Raw genomic sequence first — 16,388 nt, forward strand, 5'->3', positions numbered from 1 at the left:
CTAAAACATCAACCTCAATTATTGAAAGAAATTCACTTTTATATCAAGTGTGACGTGACTCACAATCAAACTCAGTTGATTCAGTGATTGACAGAGACACGTGTGATGATCCTCATGTCTGTAAAAACCTGCACAACATCCACGGATTTGACATCAAATTAATGAATTAACATTAATCATGTTCCTATCAAACTACAGTCGAAAATATTCTCACAGTCTCACAGGAGAAAATTAATAGTAATTGTATTTTGTGTCTGTTATTGAGCGACTGTCTCCAGGTAAATGATGTGAGTGTGTTTGCATATTGATCAGATGCTTTAGTGCTCTGAGAGTGTTTATAGTGCTGTGAGTTTAACACTTCATCACTGACACACACAACAATCTTCATCAACATGACCTTCATCATCATCTTCATCTGGACTCTCACAGCGTTTGCTCAAGGTTTGTGGAGCACAAGTTTGATATCAATTCATTTCTTCAAGTATATTGTCAAAGTTTTGAGTTGATTTTCTTCTTGTTGTGTATTTCAGAGTGTAGAGGACAGATCAGCGTCACTCAGAGTCCCTCAACGACAGCAGCTCAACCAGGAGAAACAGTGAAGATCAGCTGCAGAACCAGCACAAATGTGGCTGAATGGAGTGCGCCACAGTACTTTTTAAGCTGGTACTTACAGAAACCTGGAGAAGCTCCTAAACTCCTGATTTATTTAGCAAACACTCTTCAATCAGGAACTCCATCTAGATTCAGTGGCATGAGTTCATCTGCGACTGATTTCACTCTGACCATCAGTGGAGTCCAGACTGAAGATGCTGGACATTATTACTGTCAGAGTTATCACAGTGGTGGTGTGTTCACACAGTGATTGTGTGTCGTACAAAAACCTGTGTCAGTCAGAGTCACAGTGACTGAACTGATGCTGCAGCTGATCAAACACTATCACTCACTACTGACACACAGAGACCAAACACAGAACTACACATGAGCTCACAACTGAGTTAGGACTCACATCAGCTCTATTAGACTCAGATCTGTCCTGGGACAGACGGGTTTGACTCAGTTATGCTCTAATTTTGTGATGAATTGATATCAAATCAATCCAAAAACACACAAATATTTACTTATTTACTTATTAATATTTACTGCTTTTTGAAACTATCACTCAAACTTCATAACTGTCTCATCAGTGCATGAGCAGAAGTGAAAGTGTTTCAGTTCAGAGCGTTGAACCGATCAAACAGTGAAACTGTGAGTTTGAGCTGAAATCAGATTTGCATTGACAGCTTTAGTGATTCTGATGGTCTCAGAATAGAGCAGCTCCGTCTCCAGAGACCATGTTCAAACCCCAAGAGCTTCAGTTCACATTTACTGCTAAACACAGCTGTTCTCAACTATTACAATCCATCAACAGCAGCTGAAACTTTAGTGAAGGAAGGACACACTGATCAATGATGCAGTCGAACACAAATGGAAGGCGTTCAGAAGCTTTATTGAATGAACAGCAATGGCAGCACATTGAAAGACTGCTTGAGTATTGAGCTGTAAATCAGGAGACTGCTGTGAATCCTGCTGCTCTTCACTGGAGAAACATCAGCACTCGGAGCTCTTGAGGAACGAGGTCTCGTGATCAGCTCCGTCATGTGTTACTCTGCAGACGAAGCGCTCGCCGGCTTCCCAGCGTGCTTTGCTGAGGCTCAGGACGCTGCTGCGGCTGTAGCGTCCGTCCCGCTCGCTCTCTGCGCTGGTCTGAACCCCCTCGGTGACCTCTGACCCGTCCAGCGTCCAGCTCTTTTACAAAAACAGCCTCATTTTAAATGTCTCTTGATGCATGAACATTAGTTCATTCTAAATAAAATAAAAAAAGTAAATTAAAATTAAAATGTATGTATTAATCACATTTTCATTAGACATCCTAAGCTTAGAGACCAGGACAACTAGATAAGCCCCAGAGACACACCCCCATCTAAGACCACATCACCTAGACGGCCATCGGCACAAGACCACGGGAACCAGTCGAGTCCTCTGCACAATCTGACTTTGCTGCTGCTTAGAATTAAACTGCTTGTCAACTTGATTGCACAGATACTAAACGAACTGAACTGAGCTGGATGATGACATCACTAAATCAATAATGAACTGACTTAAACTGAAAATTGAATGTTTACTGTTTGCATTATCACACACTGTTTTTCCTTTTTAATACTCTAAAACTGTCTGCATTGTTAAAAGTGCTATAGAAATAAAGGTGTCTTTACTTTGGTTTCTAAATGATCATGCATTTCTCAATGCATTGGTAATAATTAAAGCAGGTTTAATAATAGATTTTTGTTTGCAACTCAATTGTTTGAATCACCAAAAAGCCTGAAGCTTCAGACACTTGACTCCATGTTTTTGACTCATAACAGGAGAAGAGATCCTAAACACTGTTATGATTTATGTGCGTATGTTATTATCAGCTGTATCTCGTACACAGATTTACATCGAGATGATTTGCATCGCAGCACAAGCTTCAGCAGGTTTTATATCTCTGTGAGTCTGAACTCTGAGAATCTGAACCAACAGCAACCATGAGCTTCATCACCATCTTCATCTGGATCTTCACTAGCTGCTGTTTCACAGGTGAGGAGATAGACATGCTCTATTCTAACTGATCATCTGTGCTGGAAATACTTTCATTCAACAAATATTGTATTCTGAATGTTTGTTCATTTTCTTGATATAGAATCAGCAGGTGAAGTGACAGTCACTCAGACGCCTGCAGTGAAACCTGTTCAACCAGGAGACACAGTTACTATGTCCTGTAAAACCAGTCCTGAAGTTTACCAGGGTTACAGTTTTTTGCCTCTATCCTGGTATTTACAGAAACCTGGAGAAGCTCCTAAACTCCTGATTTATAAAGCAAACGTCCTCCAGTCAGGAACTCCATCTAGATTCAGTGGCAGTGGATCTAACAGTGATTTCACTCTGACCATCAGTGGAGTCCAGACTAAAGATGCTGGACATTATTACTGTCAGAGTTACCACTGGATCAACAGTCAACGAGTGTTCACACAGTGATAAAGAGTCGTACAAAAACCTGTGTCAGTCAGAGTCACAGTGACTGAACTGATGCTGCAGCTGATCATACACCGTCACTCTCTCTCTCACACACACACACACACACACACACACAGAGACACACACACACACACACACAGAGACACACACACACACACACACACACAGAGAGAGAGAGAGAGACACACACACAGGGAGAGATTTCAAAAGTTTTCTCTTCCATCACAATCCACTAGAGCAAACATATCTGTATACAAACAAAATGGGCCTGATTTTTGTCTTATGGCACATTATTTCAGCGTGCCAGAACCGCTATTGGCAAAGATGATTGACAATTAGTTTGGATTGGAGGTATTGTTAACGTAACGTATAAAGTTATCGTAAATCGAACAAAAAGTATCTTTGCTTTGATGTAACTTGGAATAATTTAGTGATTTCAATATGAAAAATGTAGACTGCAGGTTGAGTGACAGTTAAATAATAATTTGTCTTATATCACTCCAAACCCATGCCTGTGGGGAACACAAATAGTGTTGTGGTTTAATAGTTTAGCAGTTTAATAGAAAGTAAAAGCTTCTCGTATTTTCCACACAAAGGCAGTTGATGACTCTGGATGTCAAACTCTAAACTGAAAAAAAAAGCTTCATAAAAGTAGTTCACATGACTTCTGAATCCATGTGTGAGTGGCCTATACAGAATTGAATTAGAGAAATCTTGACTTCCACTCTACATCTAGTAAAGTAGATCCGTTTGTCTTAGTTAACAGAATTTTTTAGCTTGTTTGTTTGTAGCAAACAGAAATCGGACAAATCAGTTCCGATGCAACAAACTCAACTCTATTCTGGCGGTTTTGATTCATCAAAGTGACTCCAATCTTTATCAAATCCTTTCACCAAAATTATTTTTTCTAATTTTATCAGTGACCAATTTATTGACAGTCATGAGATATTCCAATTTATTCAGTTAATTCACCAGATGACTCATTCACTAAAAAGTAAATTAATCAGTAGTAACTTTTTGTTTAATAAATGTATAAAAGCAATATCACATTCACAATCATGCTGTTGGTCTGATATTCAGAAGAAGTGCTCTTGTACAGTAGGGGGGCATCCAAAACGCCCCTTTTACTGCCGCGGGTACCGCCGCTGCGGCGTTTGTAAAGTGCTTTTGCAGCTTTTGACCGCTGAGTGGCGCTTTAACTACAAGTTATCAAACAAGCGCATCAAAGCACATTTTCGCAAATAGACGTCAGTTAGTCATGCGCTAATTAGCATATTTATGACGTAAGTGCGTCGTATTGTATTGCTTCCCTATGCTCACATACTGCAGACAATAGTCAGACAACATAATGAATATTACAATGACTGAAACGCGGTCCATTAAGACTACACAACCAGCTCTCAAACATTAATCTGCACTAATGAAATCAAAATACATATACGATAAAGTCAGTGGTTGTGTCGTGACTGATGTCGGCTATACTTGCTTGTAAAATAGAGTTAGAAGCAAAAGAATATATATATATATATATATATATATATATATATATATATATATATATATATATATATATATATATATATATATATATATATATATATATATATATATATTTGTTAGTTTTTTTGTTTTTTTACTGAAAGTGCTCTTCCTCTCTGCGTTCGCTAGACGCAGCAGATACAAAGAGAGAGGCTCGCGCTGGGAAAGAGAGACCTCGCACTCGTGTGGCAGCACCAGAGAGTCTCAGAGATTAAATAATGATTGTCCAAAAAGTCGCTAGATTTGTCGCTAGTCGCTTTTTTTTTTAATCTAGCGACAAAGTCGCCAACTTAGCAACTCCACTGACCAGCGGACCCCGCTTCAACCGTCTCGCAAGTGTTGATAGGCTATTACTCATGAGGTGTAACCAATCAGATAGCGCCGTGGGCGGGACAAGTCTGCAGAGTGGTGAATACAGCGAGGATGCGCGCCAGCCAAAGTAGCGCATTTCAAAATAAAATTGACTTTAATCAAACCATGGATCCGTGATAAGTTTTGTGATCCGTCTCGCCAATTGTGTAGTAGCTCTGATCACTTTGAGGGGGGGATAAATTTATATTAGATCAAAATAAGCAGAGGCAGGCCACATTGACCAGAAAGGGGGAAATCTCACGCATCCCTCCCGGCAAATCGCACCCTGCAAATTTATATCTTGGACAAGATGATAAAAAAAAAAACAGTAATGCTATTACCATAATGCTGGAAAGACCTTTTTTTAAAAATGTTTTTTAAAGATGTTACAATGTTATATCATAATGTTATTGTTGTTTTACTTCTTCCTTTTTAGCGATGGGAAGTTCGGTTCTTTTCCGCAAACCGGTTCTTTCAGAGAGTTCGATTTAATAAACCGGTGGAAAAAAATGGTTCACCGGTTCTTTTACGCTCTACGTAATGACGTCATTGGCAATGATGTAATGGCGTCAAGTCTATCAAACATTCAAATATATAAAGTCAGTAATCTTAACTTTAGCCAGCTTGCGCTTCATTCAAGCCTTCGGTTTACCCACGTCAGTCTGATTCATGCTGAATCACGCTGCGCAGTATCATCAGCTCCTCGGGTCTCAAATTGGACGCGTCTGACAGAAACGGTTTATGGTTCAGTGTACTGATGATCCGAAAACCGATGCAACCGGTTCATCGGATATTGGTTTATTTTGACTCAGAGGGAGTGTCAGTCACATAAAACAAGTTAACAGCTTAAGTCATTTGTGGATTAATGCTTATTGGAGATGTGAACCGTTTCAAATGATTCAGTTCGATTTGGTGAACTGGTTCAACCCGTTCACCATGAAGAACCGGTTAAATCGAACGATTTGTTCGCGAATCAAACATCACTATTCCTTTTATCTCATTTTACAATTACATTCATTTCGCAATCCGTTCCTTTGTGCCACCTGGCGGTAGTTTCGTGAACAAACTACCGCCAGGTAGAACATTTTTATTATTATTATTATCATTATTATAGTGTCAAACAGTGTCACATGAGCTCATCAAACTGTCATCATCGTGTCTTTAACTGATAAGAACAAGACAAGAATTGTAGTTTACAGTTTTACCAGAACTTTTTGCCATTTTTGTTGAACTTATTCCTAAAACTATAAGAAAGTATACAAACCAGTATTTGATGATAAGAAGATAAAGCTGTGAACTGATGAATCACGTGAACAAAACAGCTGTTATTTAAAGCTTTGTGATCACCAATATTTAGATGGCGATTCCCTTGAATGACCTTTGACCTGTTATACAGTATCATACTAGACCTATCATCAGTGTTGGGAACGTTACTTTAAAAAAGTAATTAGTTATAGTTACTCACTACTTGTTACAAAAAGTAACTGAGTTAGTAACTGAATTACTCTATAATAAAAGTAATTCGTTACCAGGGAAAGTAACTATTTGTGTTACTGTAAAAAAATAAATAAAAAAAAATTAATAAAAAGTTGCTATATGTCAGAGTATTTGTACTTTTTTTTTTTTTGCAGTTATTACAAGTCAGTTGAAATGTCAACAGACAGCAAAAGTTTTATCCTGCACTTCAAGTATTATCTTTGTAAGAAAAGTGTTTTTGGCCACTAGCTTTGTAGATGCGTGTCACACATTACATGTACACACATTACATGCACGTTCTTGCCTTTGACCACAATGAATTTGAAGTAGTGCTTATATCTCCACCTTGAAAATGCCACCTTTCAAACGGATTGCTCCTTACTCGCCATCTCTGCTGCGAATCTTTGCACAAGTATCCCAGAGTGCAGTCTGGACGATGGGGCGGGGCGACACGTTGGGGCGGAGCGACACGTGTCGCCCCGCCCTCCTCGGCGGTTATTGGTTTATGATTAAGATGAGCTTATTGGTGTACAGATGAGTGACGATTTTACAGCTTATTGGTAATAGAGAATTATGACGCTATTAGCAGGATTGGAATGCGGAAGTAGACACTAAGATGAATAAACTTTTAATATAAATTAAAAAGTGAATATAAATGTTGTGTTTTTGCATTTATTGTTGCATTTCCACAACATCCCGTATAAATACAAAGAGTTTTGGATTACGACGAACAGAATAAAAATAAATGGTCTACTCCCTCAATGGCTGTAGTGTAGACGCTTTACTCGCTGGTTTGAAAATGACACGGCAATATTATGCGAAGTATGGTTACGTAGATAGTCATGGAGTACCTTGATTTATATATTCAAATTATATATACATACATACATATATATATATATATATATATATATATATATGTGTGTGTGTGTGTGTGTGTGTGTGTGTGTGTGTGTAAAAAATTGTCACCAGTCTCTGAACGTCACCAATAATATTCTGAACATTCCCTTGGCCCCTACGAAAATTTACCATGGTTCTGCTACAGTAACTATAGTAAAACTATGGTGTTTTTATAATTACAGCTCACAGTAATTAATATGCCAACAAATATTTTTACTACAATAAATCCATGGTTACTTTTTGCAAGGAAGGAACTATACAGGTTCTAGAGAACTTACCCAAAAACACTCGTCACTTTCTGTTATTCGTTTTCTGAACTGCACTACTGAAAACCTCATTAATCCTCACAATCCCGTCACAACTAAATTAAGAATCCATTATGAGCAATGCATAGCAAATGATGTTATCATCAAATATGAGAAACCTTAAAGAATGATAGACTGATGTAAATGACTGAAACCTGTTGTCATGCATGTGTTTTCCATAGCTTTTTTATTAAAACATTATACAGTGCAAAGTTTAACTTTAAATTACATCAATTAATACATCAAAACCAGTTGATCTCAGCCCATTCTCTATTTCCCTTCAATGAACTTAACACACAAATTTGTTTCATGCCGCAAAAAAAAAAAAACAGTCCTTGGAACAAAATCCTGTGTAAACAAAAGCCCAGAAGATCACCGCGTCGGCCTCTTCCCTGTACCCTGGTGGGTTAAACTTGAAAAGGGCTCTGCACTGCAAGCATTCCCTGATGCTGTACATCCGTCTGAACTCGTTCCGGTCAGGAGACAGGAGGACAATTCTTCCAGTTGGCCACAACTTATAGTGTAAAGACAAAATACATGAAAGATAATAATAATAATACAAAAAAAAGTTTAACAGCCTTCTACTACAAAATTCAATTGGAGAATGAGCATTAAACGGGGAAATCTTACTCTCTAGCCAGGCAAACTGTGCCGCTTTCCGAAAAACTTCAGAGCACATCCCTAAACCATCTGCAAACCAGAGAAAGTGTCAAATATGCAGAGTCACCCGCCGACAAAATAACTTCCCTGAGGATTTCCAGTGGAAGCTGTTGAATCAAAAACATACATAGGTTTATTTATATATGTATATAAAAGTTATTAAACATTATATTAACACTGAATACAGACAACCTTGCTTTAAACTCTCATTAAAAACTCTATAGATTGTTGTCACAAATGCATACTCATTCTTTTATTATAACACTAATAAAATGTTAATATATACAGTACTGTGCAGAAGTATTAGGCATATTAGTATTTTCACATTGAAAAAAAACTGTTTTAAGCCAATTATTTATATCTTTTGCTGTTGTGTGTCAGTAGGATATATTAGTTTACATTTCCACACATTCATTTTGCCATTAATTTTAATAATCCAGTGAGATATTTGTATATATTTGTATGCATGATCCACATGAACATCTTTTACATTGAATATAAATATTTCTATCTTATATGGTGAACAAAATCCACATTAGATCGCAAACAGAAGTTATTTAAAAAACTCGCTGCTGTCTGAAAATGAATTAAGCTGAAATGTTTTTAAATGTCTTTGATGCTGATGTTAACTGATAGCTATATATTAAATAATCCACAGTATTGACCAATATAGTACTTGTACATAATACCAATTTCACATCTGAACAACTATGTAGCTGTAATAACTAAAATACCTCTGCATGTACACACACATGTAATTATTAGCTCTTAATGAATGTATGTGCACAAATAACCTGCTTTGCTGGACTCTGCCTGAAGACATGGTGAATGGTGAAGTTCCTCCCCTCAGTGGTTGAGCTCTAAAAGAACAAATGTCAAGAGGTATGTATATTGCTAGATATAGTACAGAGTAATGTTTCATGTAGCAACATTCAAACAGCTACATACATTTGCGGAGTGAAGCTGTCCAGGAGAACAGAACACCACCACCTCCTGATCATGTCATCCTGAAAAAATAATAATAATAATAATAATATACGCACAAAAATCATGCATGTCTGTTCAAATAACTTGACAAATGTGCTGCCATACCTCTGTAAAATCGAACCTATGAACTAAAGCCATGTACAGAGTGTACTGTTACAATCCACAAAGAACAATAAAATGAGCAATTTATAACAATTATTAACAATAATTATTCAAATTGAACGTACCATGGATAAATAAATGATCCAACATCGCATTTCATATTATAAGATATTTACACAACCACTTTTACTCACCTCAAGCAATCAACGGAATAGCGTTATTACTCTGCTGCTGTAGTTGCCACCGATCTGTTTGTTTCAACGCAAACTGCCCCCTGCTGGCTCGGAGGAAAATGTCATAGGCGGGGAAAACAAATATGGGCGGGGCGACACGTGTCGCTCCGCCTCGAAGTGTCGCCCCGCCCCATCGTCCAGACTGCACTCTGGGGTTACTCAATCTTTGTGTAGCTGTTGCGTGTGTGTGTGTGTGTGTGTGTGTGTGTTTGGCGCCGCTGGCGCAGCCGCGTGTGCCGGTGTTCTGTCGATTTGTCCTACGCTGTCAGATTTTCCTACCTCCCACCAAAACAGTGGGTAGTACAATTCCACAACGAAAATTCTACTGTAAAGTTATGGTTTATTAACGTCTACACCTACCACAACCCTAATCATACCCTTACAGTACTGCAAATACAGTAATTATGTGTTATATTCGCGGTTGTAGCTAAAAGGGATACAGTTACAGGCATGTGTGTAAAAACACTGGCTCTGATTGGCTACCATGAAACACATGACTCTGCCTTAGCCAATCACAACCGCTTATCTCGTCATTAACCCACCTGCTCACTCGCTGTGTGAGCCAGGGGTGCGTTAGGATTGCATCGTTTATTAATTCAATGCATAGTAACGCACCGCATTTAACGTTCAGTAACGTTGTAACGACGGGAAAAGTAATTAGTTAGATTACCCTGTTACTGAAAAAATAACGTCGTTACCTAACGCCGTTCTTTTAAACGCCGTTATTCCAAACACTGCCTATCATGGATGACATCAAATCTGTAACACAGTTATTAAATGATCTCAGCGTGAAAAACTGACTGAAACTTAACATAAAACAGTGTTTGGAGAGAGAAGCTCGACCTGAAATAAATAATTAAATAACATGCGATAAATCATGAGTGTCTGTTTCTGAAAATGGAACAAGAAGTAATTTATTAGAAAGATATTAAATATTAAATGATGTATCTGCTGTCTCCAGGTAAATGATGTGAGTGTGTTTGCATATTGATCAGATGCTTCAGTGCTCTGAGAGTGTTTATAGTGCTGTGAGTTTAACACTTCATCACTGACACACACAACAATCTTCATCAACGTGACCTTCATCATCATCTTCATCTGGACTCTCACAGCGTTTGCTCAAGGTTTGTGGAGCACAAGTTTGATATCAATTCATTTCTTCAAGTATATTGTCAAAGTTTTGAGTTGATTTTCTTCTTGTTGTGTGTTTCAGAGTGTAGAGGACAGATCAGCGTCACTCAGAGTCCCTCAACGACAGCAGCTCAACCAGGAGAAACAGTGAAGATCAGCTGTAGAACCAGCACAGATGTGTACATATATAGTTGGACTTATCGTTGTTTAGCCTGGTACTTACAGAAACCTGGAGAAGCTCCTAAACTCCTGATTTATTATGCAAACAGCCTCCAGTCAGGAACTCCATCTAGATTCAGTGGCAGTGGATCTAACAGTGATTTCACTCTGAGCATCAGTGGAGTCCAGACTGAAGATGCTGGACATTATTACTGTCAGAGTTTATACTGGCCTGAGAGCATTCAGTGGTTCACACAGTGATTGTGAGTCGTACAAAAACCTGTGTCAGTCAGAGTCACAGCGACTGAACTGATGCTGCAGCTGATCAAAGGAGGATCTGAAACAACAGCATCACACATGCATCTGAAATAAACTCATATAATGAATCTGTCGCTCTTAACCCTCTGGCCCTCTTCGTTTAGGAGTCACACTTACCTTCTTTGCGGTCAAAAGTGACCGAAGCCTTGAAATGTTACTTTTTTTTTCTTCAGTAAAAAACAATTTAATATATTTTTTTCAATAATATTTTTTAATTATTATTTATGATTTTTAGGGAATTTTATGATACTATGCAATATTTATACACTTTTAATGAGCTATTTTCTCTATTAGAATTAATATTTTTTTATCTCTTTATTTATTTACTATTTTTAATAAATGTAATAGTTCACATTAAAATAGAGTGAAAGCATTTAAAATCCATTTTTTGATGTGAGAATTGGGCAGTCTGGAGGCATTAAAAAAGTAAAAACTTGTTTAATGTTGCGTAACCTCTTGTATTAACACCCTATATAGATATATACCGAGGCTTTTGGATTCCATAGTTTTGACCTCATCTCTTCATTTTTTTTAGGTTTTGCATTTAGATCTATATCTAAACATTATAAAAGATTACTTTTTGTCAAGTTTCAGATATTTTTGGTTAGAAAAGTATCAGTTTTTTATTTTTTATTTTTTTTTATTCTGAATAAGACAGAGATATTACTTTTGGACCAAAAAAAAAAAAATCCTCTACAGTCAAAAATATCTGTGTTATATTAGACTTGTCTTTTGAAAACCATATTTCCCAAGTTACAAAAACCGCATTCTTCCATCTTACAAACATTGCCAAGCTATTTGGAAATGAGCGACACCTGTGCCACGGAGGAGAAGGATACAAAAGAGGAGCGATGACAGTGAAGGACGAGACAGGACCAGGCCTGGATTTTATTTGGTGTTTTGGTTTTGTTTGTGCGGGACATTCGTCCGTGAGGGGCGGTCGCGCACAAACAAAACCAAAACACCAAATAAAATCCAGGCCTGGTCCTCTCTGTTCCTTCACTGTCATATAAAACATGTTATCTGTTTCTGATGCAGAAAAGCTAGTTCATGCATTCATGACCTCTAGACTGGACTATTGTAATGCACTTCTAGGTGGTTGTCCTGCTTCTTCCAAAATACAGCAGCTAGAGTTCTTACCAGGTCAAGAAAATATGATCATATTACCCCAATTTTACAGTCTCTGCCCTGGCTACCTATTAAGTTCTGTATCAGTTACAAATTATCATTACTTACCTATAAGGCCCTAAATGGTTTAGCTCCAGCGTACCTAACTAGCCTTCTACCACGTTACAACCCATCACGCACCCTAAGGTCACAAAACGCTGGACTTTTGGTAGTTCCTAGGATAGCAAAGTCCACTAAAGGATGTAGAGCTTTCTCACATTTGGCTCCCAAACTCTGGAATAGCCTTCCTGATAATGTTCGGGGTTCAGACACCCTCTCTCTGTTTAAATCTAGATTAAAAACACATCTCTTTTGCCAAGCATTCGAATAATGTATCTCTTAAATTGTGAGTGTAGTTGCATCTGATCAAATGTGCATTTTTATTCTTTAGCTTGGGTTAAACTAATTAATATAACTTTGTTGGATCAGCAGCTATGCTAATGATGTCTCTATTTGTTTCTATGTTTTGCCAAGGGATCTTCATCCCGTAAACTAGGATTTACACAAGCTCCAGTCTGGATCCAGAACACCTGAGAAGAGATGATGCTGACCCTCAGAGGACCCCAGATGATGCTGACCCTGAATCAACAAACAGAACTAACAAATATTGCTACAAGTGTGACTGCATCATAATAATTGCTTTTAATAATGTTCATCGTCTGGCTGACTACGTCTTGTATTAATTTTTCTGAAAAATCCTCTCATATGCGCTCAAACTGACAGTCACCACTTATAAGCTACTAAATATTGTAGAAACGTAATTTTCTGTAAAGTTGCTTTGTAATGATTTTTTATCGTAAAAAGCGCTACACAAATAAACTTGAATCTAGATTCAGTGGCAGTGGATCTAACAGTGATTTCACTCTGACCATCAGTGGAGTCCAGACTGAAGATGCTGGACATTATTACTGTCAGAGTTATCACAGCAGTGGTGGTTATGTGTTCACACAGTGATAAAGGCTGGTACAAAAACCTGTGTCAGTCAGAGTCACAGTGACTGAACTGATGCTGCAGCTGATCAAACACTCACTCTACAGAGAAGAAACACAAATACAGTATAATCCTAATATAAACTGTTGTATTTTATGAGTATATTTGAAAATAGAAATGATTTTTGACAATCAGATTTTTTTCTTTCTAATAATACAGTCATACTGTAAAGTGCAAACCAGCATATTAGTGCAAATTAGTTAATTGTGAGTTAATTGCACATTTGTTTTATTTCAAGCATGTACTTGTATATGTGTTTGCTTTTGAAGTAACCGATTTGAAGTAGTTTATTTAATCTGGTTCTGTTGTGTTTGATGAGGGTTGGAGCTGAACTTCACAGCAAAGTAGATCTCCAACAGGATTGGGCACCCCTGATAAAATAATAATACTACTAATAATAATTATAATAATACTTAATAAAATAATTAATTAATCATAATCAATGTAAATTAAAGCATTCTGAATTAACAAAAATAATTTGTGAAATTCTGTCTACTTAAATTTTTTTGGATCCAGTTACATATGTATCTACCAGTGAAGAGTCTCCGTCCAGTGAAACTACTCATTAAAACAGTTTTGAACTGAGCTCAAAATAATGCATGTCATAAGCATCGTTTAGAAGCACAAACAAAATTGTGCATCTCTTCTGTCTCCAGGTGAATGATGTGAGTGTGTTTGCATATTGATCAGATGCTTCAGTGCTCTGAGAGTGTTTATAGTGCTGTGAGTTTAACACTTCATCACCGAGAGCTTTTCTGCATTCAGACTGAAAGAACAACCAGCAAGAAGATGATGATCATCAGCGTCTGTATCTGGACACTCATTCTTTGTGTTCAAGGTTAATTTATTACTCAAGATTTATATGCATGTGTTAGATGGTAAAACTGATTGTGTTCTGTATACTTGAATAACTGTTGCCATTATTATTATATGAAATATTATTCACAGGAACTACAGGACAAGTTTCTGTGACTCAGACTCCCTCAGCAGCAGCTGTTCAACCAGGAGAAACAGTTACTATAAACTGTCAAACTAGCAGAGAAATTGGAAAACGTTCATGGGGTTGTGGTGAATGTCTCAACTGGTATCTGCAGAAACCTGGAGAAACTCCTAAAATCCTCATTTTTGGCATTAGAGAACGATGGTCAGGAACTCCATCTAGATTCAGTGGCAGTGGAGCAGCTTATGGAACAGATTTCACTCTGACCATCAGTGGAGTCCAGACTGAAGATGCTGGACATTATTACTGTAAGCCTGGACATGTATTCGACAGCAGAAATGTCCTGACACAGTGATAAAGAGTCATACAAAAACCTGTGTCAGTCAGAGTCACAGTGACTGAACTGATGCTGCAGCTGATCAAACACTATCACTCACTACTGACACACAGAGACCAAACACAGAACTACACATGAGCTCACAACTGAGTTAGGACTCACATCAGCTCTATTAGACTCAGATCTGTCCTGGGACAGACGGGTTTGACTCAGTTATGCTCTGATTTTGTGAAGAATTTTATATCAAATCAATTCAAAAACACACAAATGTTTTCTCTGTTACAGTTTGGTAGTTTTTGTGTTTTTATGTGTACTTACAATCATACTGATAAACTGCCTTACGAAACTATCACGCAAACTTCATAACTGTCTCATCAGTGCATGAGCAGAAGTGAAAGTGTCTCAGTTCAGAGCGTTGAACCGATCAAACAGTGAAACTGTGAGTTTGAGCTGAAATCAGATTTGCATTGACAGCTTTAGTGATTCTGATGGTCTCAGAATAGAGCAGCTCCGTCTCCAGAGACCATGTTCAAACCCCAAGAGCTTCAGTTCACATTTACTGCTAAACACAGCTGTTCTCAACGATTACAATCCATCAACAGCAGCTGAAACTTTAGTGAAGGAAGGACACACTGATCAATGATGCAGTCGAACACAAATGGAAGGCGTTCAGAAGCTTTATTGAATGAACAGCAATGGCAGCACATTGAAAGACTGCTTGAGTATTGAGCTGTAAATCAGGAGACTGCTGTGAATCCTGCTGCTCTTCACTGGAGAAACATCAGCACTCGGAGCTCTTGAGGAACGAGGTCTCGTGATCAGCTCCGTCATGTGTTACTCTGCAGACGAAGCGCTCGCCGGCTTCCCAGCGTGCTTTGCTGAGGCTCAGGACGCTGCTGCGGCTGTAGCGTCCGTCCCGCTCGCTCTCTGCGCTGGTCTGAACCCCCTCGGTGACCTCTGACCCGTCCAGCGTCCAGCTCACCTGCGCCCCCTGTGGAGAGTAAGAGCTGAGCAGACAGAGCAGTGCGGCTGAGTCTCCAGAGATCTGCAGAGAAGAGGGAGGCAGCAGAGACACGGAGGGCTTCACTGCGGGACCAGCTGCAACACACACACACACACACACACACACACACGCACGCACACAGAAGCAGAAATGAAAAACTGATCAGTGGAGTTTAATTTTATAAGATACATATGAAACAATTTTCAGAATTTTGAAAAAACATTATTCAAGAAAATGTATGTTTGTATTATGATGTCGCTATATGACTCAGAAAAAAAGATCATCATTTCATTATTAATAGTACTTTTGAAATATTCACGCTATTCAGACTCACAATCATGAATATCAGCAAACTTGAGAGTTTAAATAGTTTAAATGATTAATTTTCTAAATGCTCTTCAAGTTCCTTGTTGTCTGATGAGAAACACTTTATTGTTAAATGTGCCAAGATTTTAGACAAAATCATATCAAGAAATAATTAAATAGATTTTAAAGTTCTGCTATCAATACATGTAATTGCATGTAATTAATCATATAAATAAAAAATAACATTTAAAAAAGTTTTTTTGAATTCAAAAAAGTAAATAAGGATGAAATAAATGCAAAAAATGCTCTAATAAGATTTATTTCAGAAATAGTAAGTTACAGAACATGTGAACTTTTAACTTTTAATCCCAATCTAATAAAAACACTGCCCACATGAAAAATAATCAGTATATTGTGATTTTGTCAAAAG

The 16,388-nt window shown here is 37.8% G+C and overlaps 1 gene segment (V, D, J or C); it reads left to right on the forward strand.

Annotated features, from left to right (window-relative positions):
- Positions 1–392: 392 nt before the first annotated feature.
- LOC113042041 (Ig kappa chain V region K29-213-like) lies at positions 393–3,054 on the forward strand. The segment is given in 2 exon segments: positions 393–441; positions 2,720–3,054. Coding segments are annotated over 2 exon segments (384 nt in total).
- Positions 3,055–16,388: the final 13,334 nt, after the last annotated feature.

Source organism: Carassius auratus, chromosome 24 (genome assembly GCF_003368295.1).
Source record: "Carassius auratus strain Wakin chromosome 24, ASM336829v1, whole genome shotgun sequence".
NCBI lineage: Eukaryota > Metazoa > Chordata > Actinopteri > Cypriniformes > Cyprinidae > Carassius > Carassius auratus.